This window comes from Acomys minous, assembly GCF_964271855.1.
Source record: "Acomys minous genome assembly, chromosome: 7".
In the NCBI taxonomy this organism is placed as follows: domain Eukaryota; kingdom Metazoa; phylum Chordata; class Mammalia; order Rodentia; family Muridae; genus Acomys; species Acomys minous.
This window is the reverse complement of record NC_140488.1, coordinates 103,282,963-103,302,131: the sequence shown is the minus strand read 5'-3', so window position 1 is coordinate 103,302,131 and position 19,169 is coordinate 103,282,963. Positions and strand designations below refer to the sequence as shown.

General features: G+C 47.4%; 1 protein-coding gene across 2 annotated transcripts; it reads left to right on the top strand.

Annotated features, from left to right (window-relative positions):
• Nucleotides 1-5,454: 5,454 nt before the first annotated feature.
• On the top strand, nucleotides 5,455-12,849 carry LOC311601662 (ribonuclease H-like; the record flags this gene model as incomplete). 2 transcript variants are annotated; one of them, XM_084789297.1, is made up of 2 exons in its annotated part: nucleotides 5,455-11,031; nucleotides 11,483-12,849. In XM_084789297.1, the coding sequence occupies exon 1, from the start codon at nucleotides 9,853-9,855 to the stop codon at nucleotides 10,675-10,677; it is 825 nt and encodes a 274-aa protein (XP_084645423.1). In that variant the 5' UTR covers nucleotides 5,455-9,852. The 2 variants fall into 2 exon arrangements, with proteins under 2 accessions (XP_084645423.1, XP_084645424.1); XM_084789298.1 differs by lacking the exon at nucleotides 11,483-12,849 and having other exon boundaries at nucleotides 5,455-10,254; nucleotides 10,504-10,677.
• Between the last annotated feature and the right edge of the window lie 6,320 nt (nucleotides 12,850-19,169).

Genomic DNA, 19,169 nt, shown 5'->3' with positions numbered 1-19,169 from the left:
TGTAATCCCAGCACTTGGGGAGGCAGAGGCAGGCTGATCTCTGTGAGTTTGAGGCCAGCCTGGTCTACAGAGTGAGTCCAGGACAGCCAAGGCTACACAGAAAAACCCTGCTTCAAAAAACCAAAAAAGAAAAAAAAACCCAACCAACCAACCAAGCAACAACAAAAACAATATAAAGTTTGGACAGACAATAGTCAACAAGGGAAATCACAGTTCCTCTAACACTTCTCAAATTCTTTAAAAAATCTTAACCTGCTGGGCATGGTGGCACACCCCTTTAATCCCAGAACTCAGGAGGCAGAGGCAGGCAGATCACTGTGGGTTCCAGGCCAGCCTGGTTTACAAAGGGAGTCTAGGACATCCAAGGCTACACAGAGAAACCTTGTCTTGAAAAACCAAAAAAGAAGGAGGAGGAGGAAAAAATCATAACCTATTAAGTTTAATAACCAAACTCATATTACTTCAGCAATCTAGAGTTTTGCATCTGGAACAGATGAGAGTTCAACAAGAGACCATCCTCACAGTACTAACTCTTTCCTTGTTTTTGTTTTTTGTTTGTTAATTTGGTTCATTGGTTGGTTTGGTTTTGAGACAGGGCTCTCTACTTAGCCCTGGCTGTCCTGGAACTCACTATGTAGATAGGGCTGGCCTTTAGTTTACAGAGATCCTACCTGCCTCTGCCACCCAAATTTTGGAACTAAAGGCTTGTGCCACCATGCCCAGCTACTGTTCCTCTTAGGACCAACATTAAATAATTCTGTTTTGCCTCCAGAAAGTTCTGAAGTGGCTCATAATAGGACGTTAGCTAAATAAACTCCAACTTCTTGCATTTTAGGCTACAGAGCTTATTTCCTATTATTTTTCCCATTCTAAATTATGCCCAGCCACATTGTCCAAAGGACTGAAACAGAAGTTGTAGTCAGGTCAAATTATAGCACAAAAATGTCTCAAACAATATATGAATGTCCAGAGACTGAGCAATATGAGATCTCTCCACTTGGGGAGATATTAGAAGAAACTTAAGTCCCGCATCTTTTCCTTCTCAATTTCTTTTTGAGTTCAGTCTTAGCTAGAAGGGTCTTGCTCTGAGATGTACATCCTGGTATACAAACTGAGCTGTTGTCTACTGGAATTAGTGATATTTCTGCAGAACCACCAACAAAATTAATCCATCAGTAAAACTCTCATATGTCTCAATTTCTGGCCTCACAGAGATCCACCAGCCTCTGCTTCCTGCATGCTGGGACTAAAGGTATGCACCACCACGCCCAGCTATGTATCAACTGGGCTCATGGTATTTTCTCAGGACCAATGCCCCATGTATAAAATTTAGAAGAAAATGAGACAAAGGGACAACCAAACAAATGTAGTAAGTAGAACGTTCCACAGAAAGATTAGCTTGATGGAGTTAGTAAATCAGAATCCTTAAAAGTGGTGGTTGGGCTGGGCATGGTGGCGCACGCCTCTAATCCCAGCACTCGGGAGGCAGAGGCAGGTGGATCACTGTGGATTCAAGGCCAGCCTGGTCTACAAAGTGAGTCTAGGACAGCCAGGTGTTAGAACATTGAAAATGTACAGAACTAGCAAAATGAAGGTAGTTAGTTGGCTTAAAGAAAAGGCTGAAGAACAGTATGTGCAGCATGTTTTCCACTCAGCAGAAAAATAAAAGCATTCAGAGAAGCCAAATCTGGTGGCTCAGTCCTGAGAAGATTGAGGCTAGAGTGCTGCTGGCATGAGTTCAAGGCCATCTGGGGCTACAACATAATAACATCCAGGCCAGCTTGAAATACAGAGGCCAGAGTATAGTCCAGGCTGCTTCAAAACTTAGGCTCATACTGTCTCTGTCTCTGGAGTAGTCATTACAATAGCACCATACCTAGCCGGAAACCACACTTTCTGTTCACTCCTAGGGCTGCCTTCTTTGAAGTAGGCTAAGCTTCCTCTTTCTTTTTAATTGTGAGAAATGTGAAAACTTTACAAAAGTTGGGAGGGAGAATGTCAATGGGGAGGGGCCCAGGGGGAGCTGAAAGTGGAAAATGGTGGGTGGGTTTTATTAAAATACATTGTAAGGGAGAGGTTCCAAGATGGCGGCGCCCAGCAAGCGTTGTATCTGATCTACTGCATGGAGACCAGGGACTTGAATGGAGCCACAGACTGCTAAATCCAGAGAACATTAGGTGAGTGGGGTCCCGCACAGCGCAGACCACTGGTGGGCCTGGCCCCGGGTCAAGTAACAGACCGTGGAGGTCCTGAACCCACTCCCCACCTACAGGCTGCAGCTGGCAGATAAAGCCCGAATTCAGTGCGTGGATTGGTACCGGAGCCCCTGGCCTGTGGAAGTCACAGGGAAACAGGGGAAGTTGCCCTTGGTCCCATCTACCTGCCCCACCCAAATTTGCCGAGGACCCCGCAGTGCATGGAAACACAGGCAACTGGGTCCACCTAGCTCAGAGAGAGCGGCGTGTAGCCTGCGAGGCCAAACTGGGCCCACACTGGAACAGAGCGCAGGGGACAGAGCCTGCAGATCCGAGCAGTTAGAACTCAGCTTGGACACTTCACACAGCCCCAGCAAGATCTCCCATGCTCTCAGGAGAGGCTGGACACCCCTGAGGTGTCTATATGCTGGTCTAAAAGGCACCCATAACTCAGTGGGTCTGAGCTTGAAGTTCTAGCCAGAGCAATAAGACAACCTAAGGAAATCAAGGGGATCCAAATGGGAAAGGAAGAAGTCAAATTATCTCTGTTTGCAGATGATATGATAGTGTATGTAAGTAATCCCCCAAATTCTACCAGAGAACTCCTACAGATGATAAACACATTCAGCAAATTGGCTGGAAACAAAATTAACTAAAAAAAAAAATCAGTAGCCTTCCTATATACAAATGACAATCATACAAAGGAAGAAATTAGGAAATTTACACCCTTCATGTTAGCCACAAGCAATATAAAATATCTAGGAGTTACTCTAACCAAGCAAGTGAAGGACTTGTTTGAAAAAAACTTTGTCCCTGAAGAAAGAGATTGAAGACTTGAGGAGAGGGAAGGATCTCCCTTGTTCGTGGATTGAGAAAATTAACATAGTATAAATGGCCGTCTTACCAAAAGCAATTTACAGATTCAATGCAATCCCTATCAAAATACCTACACAAATTTTTAAAGCCATTGAAAGGTCAATTCTCAACTTTATATGGAAAGACAAAAAACCCAGAAAGCTGAAACAATCTTATACAATAAAAGATCCTCCGGAGGAATCTCCATACCTGATCTCAAGCTGTACTATAGAGCAATAGTAATTAAAACAGCATAGTACTGGCACAGCAATAGGCTGGTTGATCAATGGAATCAAATCAAAGACCCAGATATGAATCCACACACATATAGTCACTTGATTTTTGACAAAGAAGCCAAATCTATTAAATGGAAAAAGGATAGCAGCTTCAACAAATGGTGCTGGTCTAAATGGATGTCTACATGTAGAAAAATGCAATTAGACCCATATTTGTCACCATGCACTCAAGTCCAAGTGGATTAAAGACCTCAACATAAAACCAGGGGCACTAAATGGGTTAGAAGAAAAAGTGGGGGAGAGCCTGGAACACACTGGCACAGGAGATAACTTCCTGAACAGAACACCAACAGCCCAGGCCTTAAGGTCAACAATTAATAAATGGGACCTCATGAGGCTGAGAAGCTTCGGTAAGGCAGGAGACACTGTCAACAGAACAAAGCGACAGCCTACAGACTGGGAAAAGATCTTCACCAACCCTTCATCTTACAAACGTCTAAAATCCAAACTATATAAAGAACTAAAGAAATTAAACACCACCAAACCAAATAACCCAATTGGGAAACAGGACTCAGAACTAAACAGAGAATTCTCAACAGAGGAATATCGAATGGCTGAGAAACACTTAAAGAAATGCTCAACGTCTTTAGTCATCAGAGAAATGCAAATCAAAATGACTCTGAGATTCCATCTTACACCCATCAGAAGGGCTAAGATCAAAAATTCAAGTGACACCACATGCTGGCGAGGATGTGGAGAGAGAGGAACAGTCCTTCATTACTGGTGGGAATGCAAACTAGTACAGCCACTTTGGAAATCTATCTGGTGCTATCTCAGAAAACTGGGAATAGGGCTTCCTCAAGACCCAGCTATTCCACTCCTTGGAATATACCCAGAAGATGCTCCACCACACAACAAGGACATATGCTCAACCATGTTCATAGCAGCCTTATCCATAATAGCCAGAACATGGAAACAGCCTAAGTGTCCCTCAGTAGAAGAATGGATAAAGAAACCATGGTACATTTACACTATGGAATACTACTCAACTATTAAAAACAAGGAATTTCCGAAATCTGTGGACAAATGGATTGAATTAGAAATGATCATAATGAGTGAGTTAACCCAGAAGCAGAAAGAGTCAAATGGTATATACTCACTATATCTGGACACTAGCCCAAGGGGCATGTCCCATGAAAGTCTTCACTCACCAGGAAAGTGGGACAGAGGGGAGGACATCCTGTTTGGGACTCTAGGTGAAAGAAGCATGGGAGAATGGGGAAATAGAAGGATCCAGAGCATCCTAGAACCCTACAAGAGGAACATTATGATGGGCTGATCTGGGCCCAGGGGTCCTGCTCAAACTATGGCACCAGTCAAGGACAATGCATGCAGTAAACATCAAACCCCAACCCAGATCCAGCCAATGGACAGGACATTCTCCACAGCTGAGTGGAGAATGGGGACTGACTTTCACCTAAACTCTGGTGCCCCATATTTGACCACGTCCCCTGGATGGGGAGACCTGGTGGCACTCAGAGGAAGGATAGCAGGCTACCAAGAAGAGACTTGATACCCTATGAGCATATACAGGGGAAGGAGGTCTCCCTCAGTCACAGTCATAGGGGAGGGGAGTAGGGGGAAAGCTGGAGGGAGGGAGGAATGGGAGGATACAAGGGATGGGATAACTATTGAGATGTAATATGAATGAATTAATTTAAAAAATTTTTTAAAAAGAAAAGAAAAAAAAACATTGTAAACCAGATGTGGTGTCGCACACCTGTAATTCAGCACCCTATCTCAAAAAAAAAAAAATCCAAACCAAAACAACCCAAACAACAATAAACATTGTATATATTTGCATAAACAACAACAACAACAATAACTTCTTCTCCTTCTCCTTCTCCCTCTTTTTCTTCTTCCTTCTTTTGGTTTTTCCAGACAGAAGTTTCTTTCTGTAATAGCCCTGGCTGCTCTGGACTCTCTTTGTAGAGCAGGCTGGCCTCTGCCTCCTGAGTGCTTGGATTAAAGATGTGTGCCACCACCACCCTGTTTATATACAAAGTTCTTTTTAATTTTTTATTTATTTGTTTGGTTGTTTGGTTGGTTTTTGAGACAGGGTTTCTCTGTGTAGCCTTGGCTGACCTGGATTTGCTTTGTAGATGTAAGACCCCCTCCCCTGTGCACCCGACATAGCAAGCATAGCAGCAGTAACGCTATCTTGCAAGGCAAGACTAGAATAATAGGTTCCCGGGGTAAGATAAGGCCTGGGGCTCAGATGAAAGCGTGCTTGTCCTTGTCAAACAAGATATTTATAGTCGGCCATCTGGCCCAGGGAGTGGGCAAACTCCCCTGTTCCCATCCGATGACCGGGCTATAACCTCGCCTCATTTAAATTTACCAATCAGAGCCCTGTAACTATGCTTTTTCGCTTCTGTAACCGAGCTTCCCGCCAAAATCCCTATAAAAGGACCCCCTAAAAACTCGCTGGGCGCGCCAGCCTCTCCGGAGACTGAAACGCCCGGGTACCCGTCCCCTTAATAATAAAGCCTCTTGCTTGTTGCAGCCGAAGCCTTGGTCTCGTTGGTTCTTGGTGGGGGTCTCCACGTTAAGACCGCCGTGTCGGGGGTCTTACATTTGGAGGTTCCACCGAGATCGAGACCCCCGCCCGGGGACCATCGACCCAAATTCGGGAGGTAAGCCTTTGTCTTTGTGCCGGCCGGCTTTGTCGTTGTTGTCTTGTTGTCATTTCGTCTTTGTTCATCGTTACGTGTCTCGGTGTTTGCGCAGACTCTCTGAATCTGGCAAGGAGAGGAGGAGCTGACGGGCTCTCAGACTCCTCCCTTGTGCCCGTGGGAGACGGTCCCATCGGGATTCCGTAGGGACTTTCCGTCCCATCCGAATCTGGGGCCCCCGGCCCATCTGAGAGGCTATTCGCCTCATCTGGGAGACAGGGAAAAGTCCGGACCCCCTGCGTCTCCAACCTCCGTTTTGGCGCAAGCGTCCCGCGCAAGCTGTTTTTTGGTCTTTTGCGTCTAGATTTCCTCTGTTGTGTTTCGTTTTGTGTTTTTGGTACCATGGGTCAGACTCTTGTCACCCCGCTAACCCTTACTTTGCAGCATTTCAAAGAAGTCCGTGCCATTGCGCACAAAGTGTCAGTAGAAGTCCGCAAGGGCAGATGGAAAAGTCTTTGTTCTGCTAAATGGCCTACGCTTTATACCGGGTGGCCACAAGATGGCACTTTTAACCTTTCTCTCATTCTACAGATCAAGTCCAAAATTATAGATCCTGGACCACACGGTCATCCGGACCAGGTCCCCTACATAATGACTTGGGAATCTCTCGTTCGTGACCCTCCTCCATGGGTCAGACCTTTCCTCGTTCAGCCCTCTCCTTTTCCCCACCTCTCTTACCACGCCCGCCTTAGAACAGCTCAACCCTGGGCGCATGCTCCTCTCGCCGCGGCGGGGCGGGCACCGCCAATCCGGGCTTTTAGGGAGGTGCGAGAATTTAGCGACGGTCCCTGGGATTTCCCCGAGGCTAAGGCGAGCCCTCCTTTTGTATGAATTACTCTCTGCTCCGGCCCGGGGGTGGGGCGGCGAGGAGCTGGCCAGGAGGGCGTCCGAAATCTATCCTTTTCCTTCCTGACTCCGCTGCCAAGACTGTATCGAGATCCGGGTGTCCCTTCCCACGGAGGCTACCTCCCGACGTCAGTCCCACTATCCCCCTGCTCGCCTCCCGCCTCCCTTGCTCCTCTAACCGGGAGGAGCACAATGCTGGGGACCCTTCACGGCCTCAGAACCCAAGGGCTCTGCAGCGGCTTCCCCTGGGGCTGGTCTCTATATTGCGCCGCCGCCACCTGATTGCTCCAGACCTGCGCCCACCCTGACGCTCCCGCCGCAGCGACCGAGGCCTCACCAATGGCCGGCCGACTCCGCAGCCGGCGCGAGGTTCCACCCCAGACCTCTCAGGCCTTCCCCCTTCGGGCTGGCACGGGTGGCCAGGTACAATATTGGCCGTTTTCCGCCTCAGATCTTTATAACTGGAAAAATAATAACCCTTCTTTTTCTAAGGACCCCTCCCGGCTAACCTCCCTTATTGAGTCCATTCTAGTCACCCATCAACCCACTTGGGATGATTGTCAACAGCTTCTACAGACGCTCCTTACCTCTGAGGAAAAGCAGCGCGTCCTTCTGGAGGCACGCAAGAGCGTCCCAGGAGCTAATGGGCGGCCTACCCAGCTGCCAAATGAGATAGCCAGTGCCTTCCCCTTGGAACGACCCGACTGGGACTTCAATACTGAGGAAGGTAGGGCCCACCTACGCCTTTATCGTCAGCTGCTTATAGCGGGTCTCCAAAAAGCCGCCAGGCGGCCCACCAATTTGGCCCAGGTTAAGATGGTTACTCAAAAAGCAGATGAGACGCCGTCAGCTTTCCTTGAGCGTCTAAAAGAAGCTTATAGGGTCTATACTCCATATGACCCTGAAGACCCTCTCCAGGCCACCACCCTAGCCATGTCCTTGTCTGACAATCTGCCCCAGATATCAGATGCAAATTAGAGAGATTAAAAAAAAAAAAAAAAAAACTCAAAGAAAGTACAGTTCAGGATCTTTTAAAGGAGGCAGAAAAAGTTTATAATAAGAGAGAGACGCCGGAAGAGAGAGAAGAAAGGCTTAGGAAAGAGTCTGAAGAAAGGGAAGAGAGATTGAAAAAAGAAGCGGAAGAGAGGGAAAATGCTAGAGATAAAAAGAGACATAGAGAAATGAGTAGACTTTTGGCCACCGTAGTTTCAGGACGCCAGGATAGTCAGGGCCAGGGAGAACGGAGAAAAACCCCTGTGGATAAGGACCAATGTGCCTATTGTAAGGAGAGAGGTCACTGGGTACGGGACTGTCCCAGGCGTCCCAAAGGGCCCCGTAGAACCCCCCCCTCCGCGGCTCTCCTCAACCTGGAAGACTGAAGAAGTCAGGGTCAGGAGCCTCCCCCTGAACCCCGGCTAACTCTAAATGTGGGGGGGCAACCCGTCACCTTCTTGGTGGATACGGGAGCTCAGCACTCCGTCCTTACCACCGCACCGGGGCCCCTGACAACAAAGACTGCCTGGGTGCAAGGAGCGACTGGCGGGAAGCCTTACCGCTGGACCACCGAGAGAAAAGTACATCTTGCCACCGGTAAGGTCTCACATTCCTTTCTTCACGTCCCGGACTGCCCATATCCCCTCCTGGGAAGAGACTTATTAACCAAACTCAAGGCCCAAATTCACTTCGAAGAAGGGCACACTCGTGTGACAGGACCACAAGGGCGGCCTATTCAGACTTTGGTATTAAATTTAGAGGATAAATACAGATTGTATGAGACTGACCCCCCCCCTGGGAGCGATACCCCTAGCCCAGACTGGCAAGCCCTGTATCCATCATCATGGGCCGAAACTGGGGAAATGGGCCTAGCTCACCAACAGCCCCCCATATTAGTACACCTTAAGGCTTCTGCCACCCCAGTCTCTATCCGGCAGTACCCTATGTCACAGGCAGCCTACCTGGGAATACGGCCTCATATTCGGAGACTCCTGGACCAAGGCATACTGACTCCTTGTCAGTCTCCCTGGAACACCCCCTTGCTTCCTGTTAAAAAGCCCGGAACGGGAGATTATCGGCCGGTCCAAGACTTAAGAGAAGTCAACAAACGAGTTGAGGACATACATCCTACTGTCCCCAACCCTTACAACCTATTGACAGGGCTATCCCCAGACCATGTCTGGTACACTGTGCTGGACTTAAAGGATGCTTTCTTCTGCCTAAGACTGCATCCCTCCAGCCAGCCTCTCTTTGCATTCGAATAAAGGGACCCCGACTTGGGGATTTCGGGGCAACTAACATGGACACGGCTGCCCCAGGGATTTAAAAATAGTCCCACCCTGTTCGATGGGGCCTTACACCGTGATTTGGCCGACTTCAGGGTACGATACCCAGACCTCATATTGCTCCAATATGTGGACGATCTCCTCCTGGCAGCCCCCTCTAAGGAGAGCTGCCAACGGGAAACCCACGCCCTCCTACAAGTCCTAGGACGGCTGGGGTATCGAGCCTCTTTCAAGAAGGCACAAATTTGCCAGACTGAAGTAACCTACCTAGGTTACTCCATCAAGGATGGACAGAGGTGGCTCACTCCGGCTAAGAAACAAACTGTCCTCCAAATCCCGCCACTGCGGTCCCCCGTCAGCTCAGAGAATTTTTAAGAACAGCGGGCTTTTGCCGCCTCTGGATCCCTGGGTTCGCGGAACTGGCAGCTCCCCTGTACCCCCTTACCAAGCCAGGAACAATGTTTGCCTGGGGGCCCACCCATCAACAGGCCTTCGAGGCTATTAAGACTGCCTTAATCTCAGCCCCTGCACTGGGGCTGCCCGATTTAACCAAGCCCTTTGAGCTGTTCATTGACGAGAAACAAGGCTACGCCAAGGGAATTCTAATCCAGAGACTGGGGCCCTGAAAAAGGCCTATAGCCTACCTCTCTAAAAAAAAAAAAAAAAACTGGACTCCGTGGCAGCAGGCTGGCCCCCTTGCCTACGGATGGTTACTACAGCCGCCTTACTCCTTAAAGACTCTAATAAACTCACCATGGGGCAGCCAATTACTATCTTAGTCCCCCATGCCATGGAATCCCTGGTCCGGCAGCCCCCAGACAGATGGCTCTCCAACGCCCGGGTTACCCATTACCAGGCCATGCTTTTAGACTCGGACAGAGTCACCTTTGGGCCAATAACCAATCTCAACCCTGCCACGCTGCTCCCTCTCCCAGACGGGCCCGAGGATCATGACTGTCAGCAAGTCCTGGCGGAAATCCACGGAACCCGCCCTGACCTCACTGACCAGCCCCTCCCTCACCCAGACTTCGTTTGGTATACGGATGGGAGCAGCTTCCTGGATAACGGGACACGACGGGCCGGAGCGGCTATCACCACCACCGACCAGGTAATATGGGCCAGCCCTCTGCCCCCAGGGACCTCCGCCCAGCGTGCTGAACTGATCGCCCTGACCAAGGCCCTGGAACTGGCAAAAGGAAAAAGGCTAACAGTCTATACAGACAGCCGGTATGCCTTCGCCACAGCCCACGTACATGGAGAAATTTATCGGCGCCGAGGACTCCTCACCTCAGAAGGTAAAGAAATTAAAAATAAGACTGAAATCCTGGCCCTCCTGAAGGCCCTCTTTTTACCCCAGCAGCTCAGCATCATCCATTGCCCGGGCCACCAGAAAGGGGACTCTCCGGAGGCTCGAGGTAATCGGCTGGCTGACGAGACAGCCCGCCAAGCCGCTACAAGACCCCTCGACACTCTCGAGGCGCTCTCCTTACAAGGAGACACCGGAGCGCCAAGACAGCAGGACCGGAATTAAAAATTCACCGACGACGACATACAAAGACTTCAAAAGATGGGCGCGCTTCCTGAAGGCCCTGACCATTGGCGATACCAGGACAAGGTAGTCGTCCCCTCAAAAAAACTGACTATTTGATTGACTACTTCCACAAGCTCACTCATTTAAGCGCCCAGAAGATGAAGACCCTCCTTGAAAAAGAAGAAACGGACTTTTACCTATTGGGAAAAAAGGAGGCCCTCCAGAGAGCCATTGACAATTGCCGGCCCTGCACGCTGGTCAATACCAACAAGTCCTTAAATTTGTCAGGAACTAGGGTCCGAGGACACCGGCCAGGGACCCATTGGAAAATTGACTTCACGGAGATCAAACCAGGTATATACGGATACCGGTACCTGCTGGTCTTCGTAGATACTTTTTCAGGATGGACTGAAGCCTTCCCCACCAAACATGAGACGGCCAAGGTGGTTTCCAAAAAGCTTTTAGATGATATTTTCCCTCGCTACGGGATGCCACAGGTAATTGGGTCCGACAACGGACCAGCCTTCGTCTCCCAGGTAAGCCAGCAGGTGGCCAAACTACTGGGGATTAATTGGAAATTACATTGTTCTTATAGACCCCAGAGTTCAGGACAGGTAGAGCGCATAAATAGATCTATTAAGGAGACTTTGACTAAATTAACGCTTGCAGCTGGCACTAAGGACTGGGTGGCCCTGCTACCCCTGGCCCTAATACAGGGTTAAGAACACCCCTGGCCCACATGGGCTTACTCCCTTTAAGATTGTCTATGGTTCACATGTTCCTATTGTTTACTTCCCTGACCCAGATATCGGCTCCTTTGCTACCAGGCCTTCCCTCCAGGCACACCTAAGAGCCCTCCAAGAGGTGCAAAATAAGGTTGGAGACTACGTCTGGGTCCAACGTCACCGGACCAAGAACCTCGAACCCCGCTAAAAAGGACCTTACGCCGTTCTCCTGACTACCCCGACGGCTCTCAAGGTAGACAGAATTGCCACCTGGATTCATGCTGCTCACGTCAAGGCGGCCAAGGACACAGACGGGAACACATAAAAAGCACATCAGACCGACAACCCTTTAAAGATAAGACTTTCCCGAACCTAATTCGCCCCATGACCCCTCCGACCTATACCACCACTTTAAGGGGATCAATCACTACCCCCGAGAGCCAATATCCATCACTCTGACACTGCTATTAAAAAGATTAACAGTCGGGGGGGGGGTGTTTGTGGCAGGGATCGGAACCGGGACTACTGCTCTCACTCAGGTTGCTCATTTTCAGCAGTTACAGCAGGCCATGAGAACAGTCCCTGACCTCCCTTTCCGAGGTAGTGCTCCAAAATCGTAAAGGGTTAGATATCTTGTTCCTGAAAGAGGGTGGGCTCTGTGCAGCCCTCAAGAAAAAATGTTGTTTTTATGCTGACCATACAGGAGTAGTCAGAGATAGTATGTCTAAGCTGCGAAAAAGACTAAAACAGCGACAGTTACAATTTAAATCAGGACGAACTTGGTATAAAAACTGGTTTAATAAGGCTCCTTGGTTCATCACTTTAATATCTACCATTACGGGCCCTTTGTTATTTATGGTCCTGCTCCTACTTTTTGGGCCCTGCGTTCTTAACAGACTGATGCAATTCATCCGAAACCGAGACCACCTATCGGTTGTACAGGCCTTGGTTCTAACCCAACAATACCAACAGCTCCAACAGGCACAACCAGAGGTCATTGAATGAAAGATTTCATTCAGTTTACAACAAGAGGGGGGAATGTAAGACCCCCTCCCCTGTGCACCCGACATAGCAAGCATAGCAGCAGTAACGCTATCTTGCAAGGCAAGACTAGAATAATAGGTTCCCGGGGTAAGATAAGGCCTGGGGCTCAGATGAAAGCGTGCTTGTCCTTGTCAAACAAGATATTTATAGTCGGCCATCTGGCCCAGGGAGTGGGCAAACTCCCCTGTTCCCATCCGATGACCGGGCTATAACCTCGCCTCATTTAAATTTACCAATCAGAGCCCTGTAACTATGCTTTTTCGCTTCTGTAACCGAGCTTCCCGCCAAAATCCCTATAAAAGGACCCCCTAAAAACTCGCTGGGCGCGCCAGCCTCTCCGGAGACTGAAACGCCCGGGTACCCGTCCCCTTAATAATAAAGCCTCTTGCTTGTTGCAGCCGAAGCCTTGGTCTCGTTGGTTCTTGGTGGGGGTCTCCACGTTAAGACCGCCGTGTCGGGGGTCTTACAGTAGACAGTCTGGCCTCAAACTCACAGAGATCTGCCTGCCTCTGCGTCCCAAGTGCTGGGATTAAAGGTGTGCCCCACCACTGCCTGGCTCCTGTTTTATTTTCTTAGGCATAACTTCATAAATGTCCAGAGTATGTGCTCACAAAAACATGCTATTACTTGCTTTCCAGCCCATAATTAGGTTACCTTGAAACTTGTGAAAAATGTATAAATTACAATTAGCTTCTTAGTCTTTCCTTAAGCGTCTTCAAATTCTATGTACCTACCCAATTCAGTGTTACGTAGTTTTAGTTTCCTATTACTATTATAACAAATCACTACAAATTTAGAAGCTTGAAATATGAATGTGCTTTCTCACTTGTCTTTAGAGTCAGAAGATTGGATTCACTTAACGGACTTCCACCTTCAAGACATCAGCCACCCAGCCTCTTCTTGAGAGGCTCTAGGAAGATTCACTTCCAAGTTTATTTGGATTGCTGTCGAAACCCTGCTCTTTTATTGGTAAGACTGAGACTGAGGACTGTTTCAATGCTGACTGTCAGCTGAGAACCATAGTAAACTCTTAGAGACAGACTCTCTCCCATCTTTGAGGTGTCCTCTGCATTCCATTTAGAATATCTCTTACTTCTCTTCTGCCATATCTCTTGTTCTTTCTCTTTACTTTTAAGGGCTCATGATAAAGTGAAATTATGCTTACCCGGATAATCCAGCACCATCTACCTATCTTGCTGTTCATGCCCTTAATAACACCTGAGATGTCCATATAGTCATACAAATATATGGGCAGTCATCACAGATTCTAAGGAACACCTTGAGGGAAATGCTTTGCCTACAATGTATTTTTCCCTAGTCTCACTAGTAGAGTGATTCCAGGTGCCTTTTAAAAATCTCTCTATTTTTTTTCTTGGTCCCATTGAGATCTACACAACCCCCAAGAACTAGTAGCAATTAGAATAACTCCCTGTTATGGGGTAAAATGTTAAGAGCCTTTAGAACTTGGGTATCATCTTAGCTTTTCTCTTTCTTTCTTTGGTTTTTTGAGACAAGGTTTCTCTGTGTAGCCTTGTAATTTTAATACTTTCTCATATTTCTCTACCTCATTCCAAAAATAATAATACATGCTTTATATGATAGACTCTCTAATTTCACTATCTATACTTTAATGAAATTCACCTGCCCTTTTGTTGTTGTTTGATTGGTTGGGTTTGTTTTTTTTTTCTGTGTAGCTCTGGCTGTCTTGGAACTCAGTCTGTAGACCAGGCTGGCCTCAAATTCTTTCTGCCTCTGCCTCCCTAGTACTGGAATTAAAGGCATGAGCCACCTCCACACAGTTTTCACCTCTCCATGTCCCCCTTCCCAGAGAGGCCATCTCTGTGTAGTGTTGGCTGTCCTGGATGTCATTCACCATCTGTTTGGCTGGCCTGGGTTCCACATTCAGTGGGTCCATCCAGGTGCTGCTTGCTTCTAGAAAGTTCCCAAGGGTCTCAGCACTTGGGAGGTAGGCACATCTCTGTGAGTTCCAGGCCTGCCTGATCTACAAAGCAAGTCCAGGACAGCCAGGACTACAAGAGAAACCCTGTCTCAGAAAAAAAAAATGAGACTGCAGGTCTCAGATGGCAGTGGGGACATGGGAGCCCTACAAGCCCGTGATGATACCAAGTGTTACAGCTCCTTGTTTTAGCTGCTGTGTTAAGCACAGCAGCTGAAGTAGGCAGATGTGTGACCCTGGCAGGCAGGTCCTGTGAGACGCAGACCCGGTGGTGCTTCACTGGGGGGGTCAGCATGGAGCATTGGCGGTGGTAGAGCAGGCCCCAGCAGCTGCAAAGGCAGTTCTGCCATTGCTGCCTGACCACCAGGAATCCAGCTGTGGTTCCCCCTCCCCTAACTGGGCAGTGGGGAGGGGTTTTGAGGGTGAATGTGTCCAATTCAATAGAGCTAAGGGTGCCTGGATACTTAATCAACATACAGTGATACAGTAACACAAGGCCCTATCACAAGAAGGTGAAAACAGCACTTAATTATCCTATGTATGAGGGGATGACTTCTAGGTACAATTAAAGATCATTCGCTGGAGGCTAGGAGCTGCTCAGCATAGGGTGGGGCACTTTCAGGAATTCTCTGTGCTTGCTGATCAAGTTTTCCTTATCAGGAAAGGGTCGAGCTTGTTATCTTCCTGAGGGCTGTGTGACTTTCCCTACAAGATCTGGGGTTTCTAGAGCAGGTGGAGTGAGAACATGGCTGAGAAAAGGGAGTCCACCAACATAGACTGAACACAAATGGCTATCTGGAGAAGCCAGACTTCAACATTATCCAGCAGAGTCCCACACCTGGACTCACTCTGTAGACGAGGCTGGCCTCCTACCCACAGAGACCCTCCTGCTTCTGCCTCCCAAGTGCTGGGATTACACACCTGTGCCACCACACCTGGCTTACCTACCTTATTTTAAGACCACAGTCAGCGTCTTTAACATTACAAAGTCACTATTACGGTTTATGTAATTATGAAATCTAGAGCCTGACACCATGCAGAAAGAGTGGCTGGGAAGGGATTCTAAGAACCTGTAGATGTACCACAGAGATTCAGGAAAACAAGTCCTTCATGGTTGTTGGATTTCCTTCCTTCCTTCCTTCTTTCCTTCCTTCCTTCCTTCCTTCTTTCCTTCCTTCCTTCCTTCCTTCCTTCCTTCCTTTTGTTCTTTCTTCAAGAATGGACTGGACTAGGGTTGTAGCTCAGTGGTAGAACTTGTCCTAGTGTGTACAAGGCCCTGAATTCCATTCTTAGCTGGAGAATGGAGACAGAGTTGCAGGAGCTGTGATAAAGAAGTATTCATTGGGGCTTTGATATCTGTATTATGTCCTAGACTCCTTTTGTAGACAAGGCTGGCCTTGAGCTCACAGTGATCCATCTGCCTCTGCCTCCCTTGTGCTGGGATTAAAGGTGTACGCAATCATGCACGGCTTTGCTGTTTTTTTTTCAAGACAGGCTCCTAAGCTTGAGTCCCCTAATTTGTTACCTAATGCAAAGTGGTCAGCCCTGAAACCAGATACACACAAACAACAAAAATGAACTCAGCAGGTTATTTTTATGTTTGTGCATGTGTGTGTCAGATACGGGTTCTATCTCATAGTGCACCTTAGATCAAATCGACTTTGATTGGCTACTCTCCCATGTTCTGTGCCACCACCATGTAGCAAATAAACTGCTGACCCTGGATTCACTATTTGTTGGCATTGAATGCACAGCTTCATGCAAACCATGAAAACACACTACAAATTGAGCTACAACTGCAGCCACTGCCATAGAAGATAAATTCTAAAACAAACAAAAAAATAGCTGATATGGTTTGGATATCACCAGGAAAACTCATGTTGAAATTTAAGTTCTGTTATGAAGTAAGAGGAGAATTTTTCTTAATTTGATTAGATTTGATTTTTTGAGACGTGGTTTTTCTGTGTAGCCTTGGCTGTCCTGGAACTCATCCTGTAGACCAGGCTGGCCTGGAACTCACCAAGATCTACCTTCCTCTGCTTCTCAAGAGCTGAGATTAAAGGCATACAGCACTGCGCCTGGCTTTACTCTTCTCTCTCTCTCCCTCCCTCTCTCTCTCTCTCTCTCTCTCTCTCTCTCTGTCTCTGTCTCTCCTTTCTCTCTTTGGTTTTTGTGAGAGAGGGTTTCTCTGTGTATGCTTGGACTCAGTAGACCAGGTTGGCCTGGAACTCACAGTGATCTGCCTGACTCTGCTTCCTTTTTTTGTTTGATTGTTTGTTTTGTTTTTCGAGACAGGGTTTCTCTGTGTAGCCCTGGCTGTCCTGGACTCACTTTGTAGACAACGCTGACCTCAAACTCACAGTGATCTGCCTGCCTCTGCCTCCCGAGTGCTGGGACTAAAGGTGTGCGCCACCACGCCTGGCACTATTCATTTTTCTCAAGCTACGGAGTGAACTCAGGACCTTGTCCATGATAGTAAAGCTGTCAAACATTGAGCTATATCCCCCAACCTACAGATGGATTATTTTGTTTTGTTTTGTTTCTTGAGACAGGGACTTTTACTATATAGTTCTGTCTATTCTAGAACTTGATATATAGGTAGACCAGGCTGGCTAACTAACAGAGATCCATCTGCCTCTGGCTCCTGAATGCTCGAATTAAAGGCATGCAACAGCACAGTGGACATATGGAATTTTTAAATTACATCATGGAACAGTTTCTAGATCAAAGAAGCTATGATTAATATTAAAGTTTTTCTTTTCAATATTGTTCATTGAACCTAGTGCCTTTAATTTACCATGTTCTCTACTGCTGAGCCATACACTACCAGCACTCTTTTTTTTTTTTATTAGAAAACATTGAACTAGCCGGGACAAGCAGAACTCTGTTACACAGAGAAACCGAGGGTTTTTGTTACCAATTTTGGGTGGGGGGAGTTAAGACAGGGTTTCTCTGTGTAGCCCTGGATGTCCAGGACTCACTTTGTAGACCAGGCTGGCCTTGAACTCACAGCAATCCACCTGCCTGTGCCTCCCGAGTTGGGGTTAAAGGCATGCGCCACCACTGCCCGGCTCTCTGTTAACATTTTTTAAAATACCATTTTGTGGTTGTTGTTTTAGAGTTTAATCTCACTATGGAGAGCAGGCTGGCCTTGAGCTCACAGACATACACCAATGCAGCCATTTCTAGGTGAGACTATTTCACAGCTATCTTCCTGCTAGTCTGTCCCTGACAATCCTGCCCTCTCAGTGTTCTTGGAGACAGAGTTGCAGGAGCTGTGATAAAGAAGTATTCATTGGGGCTTTGATATCTGTATTATGTCCTAGACTCCTTTTGTAGACAAGGCTGGCCTTGAGCTCACAGTGATCCATCTGCCTCTGCCTCCCTTGTGCTGGGATTAAAGGTGTACGCAATCATGCACGGCTTTGCTGTTTTTTTTTTTCAAGACAGGCTCCTAAGCTTGAGTCCCCTAATTTGTTACCTAATGCAAAGTGGTCAGCCCTGAAACCAGATACACACAAACAACAAAAATGAACTCAGCAGGTTATTTTTATGTTTGTGCATGTGTGTGTCTGATATGGGTTCTATCTCATAGTGCACCTTAGATCAAATCGACTTTGATTGGCTACTCTCCCATGTTCTGTGCCACCACCATGTAGCAAATAAACTGCTGACCCTGGATTCACTATTTGTTGGCATTGAATGCACAGCTTCATGCAAACCATGAAAACACACTACAAATTGAGCTACAACTGCAGCCACTGCCATAGAAGATAAATTCTAAAACAAACAAAAAAATAGCTGATATGGTTTGGATATCACCAGGAAAACTCATGTTGAAATTTAAGTTCTGTTATGAAGTAAGAGGAGAATTTTTCTTAATTTGATTAGATTTGATTTTTTGAGACGTGGTTTTTCTGTGTAGCCTTGGCTGTCCTGGAACTCATCCTGTAGACCAGGCTGGCCTGGAACTCACCAAGATCTACCTTCCTCTGCTTCTCAAGAGCTGAGATTAAAGGCATACAGCACTGCGCCTGGCTTTACTCTTCTCTCTCCCTCTCTCTCTCTCTCTCTCTCTCTCTCTCTCTCTCTCTCTCTCTCTGTCTCTGTCTCTGTCTCTCCTTTCTCTCTTTGGTTTTTGTGAGAGAGGGTTTCTCTGTGTATGCTTGGACTCAGTAGACCAGGTTGGCCTGGAACTCACAGTGATCTGCCTGACTCTGCTTCTTTTTTTTGTTTGATTGTTTGTTTTGTTTTTCGAGACAGGGTTTCTCTGTGTAGCCCTGGCTGTCCTGGACTCACTTTGTAGACCAGGCTGGCCTTGAACTCACAGCAATCCACCTGCCTGTGCCTCCTGAGTGCTGGGGTTAAAGGCATGCGCCACCACTGCCCGGCTCTCTGTTAACATTTTTTAAAATACCATTTTGTTGTTGTTGTTTTAGAGTTTAATCTCACTATGGAGAGCAGGCTGGCCTTGAGCTCACAGACATACACCAATGCAGCCATTTCTAGGTGAGACTATTTCACAGCTATCTTCCTGCTAGTCTGTCCCTGACAATCCTGCCCTCTCAGTGTTCTTGGAGACAGAGTTGCAGGAGCTGTGATAAAGAAGTATTCATTGGGGCTTTGATATCTGTATTATGTCCTAGACTCCTTTTGTAGACAAGGCTGGCCTTGAGCTCACAGTGATCCATCTGCCTCTGCCTCCCTTGTGCTGGGATTAAAGGTGTACGCAATCATGCACGGCTTTGCTGTTTTTTTTTCAAGAC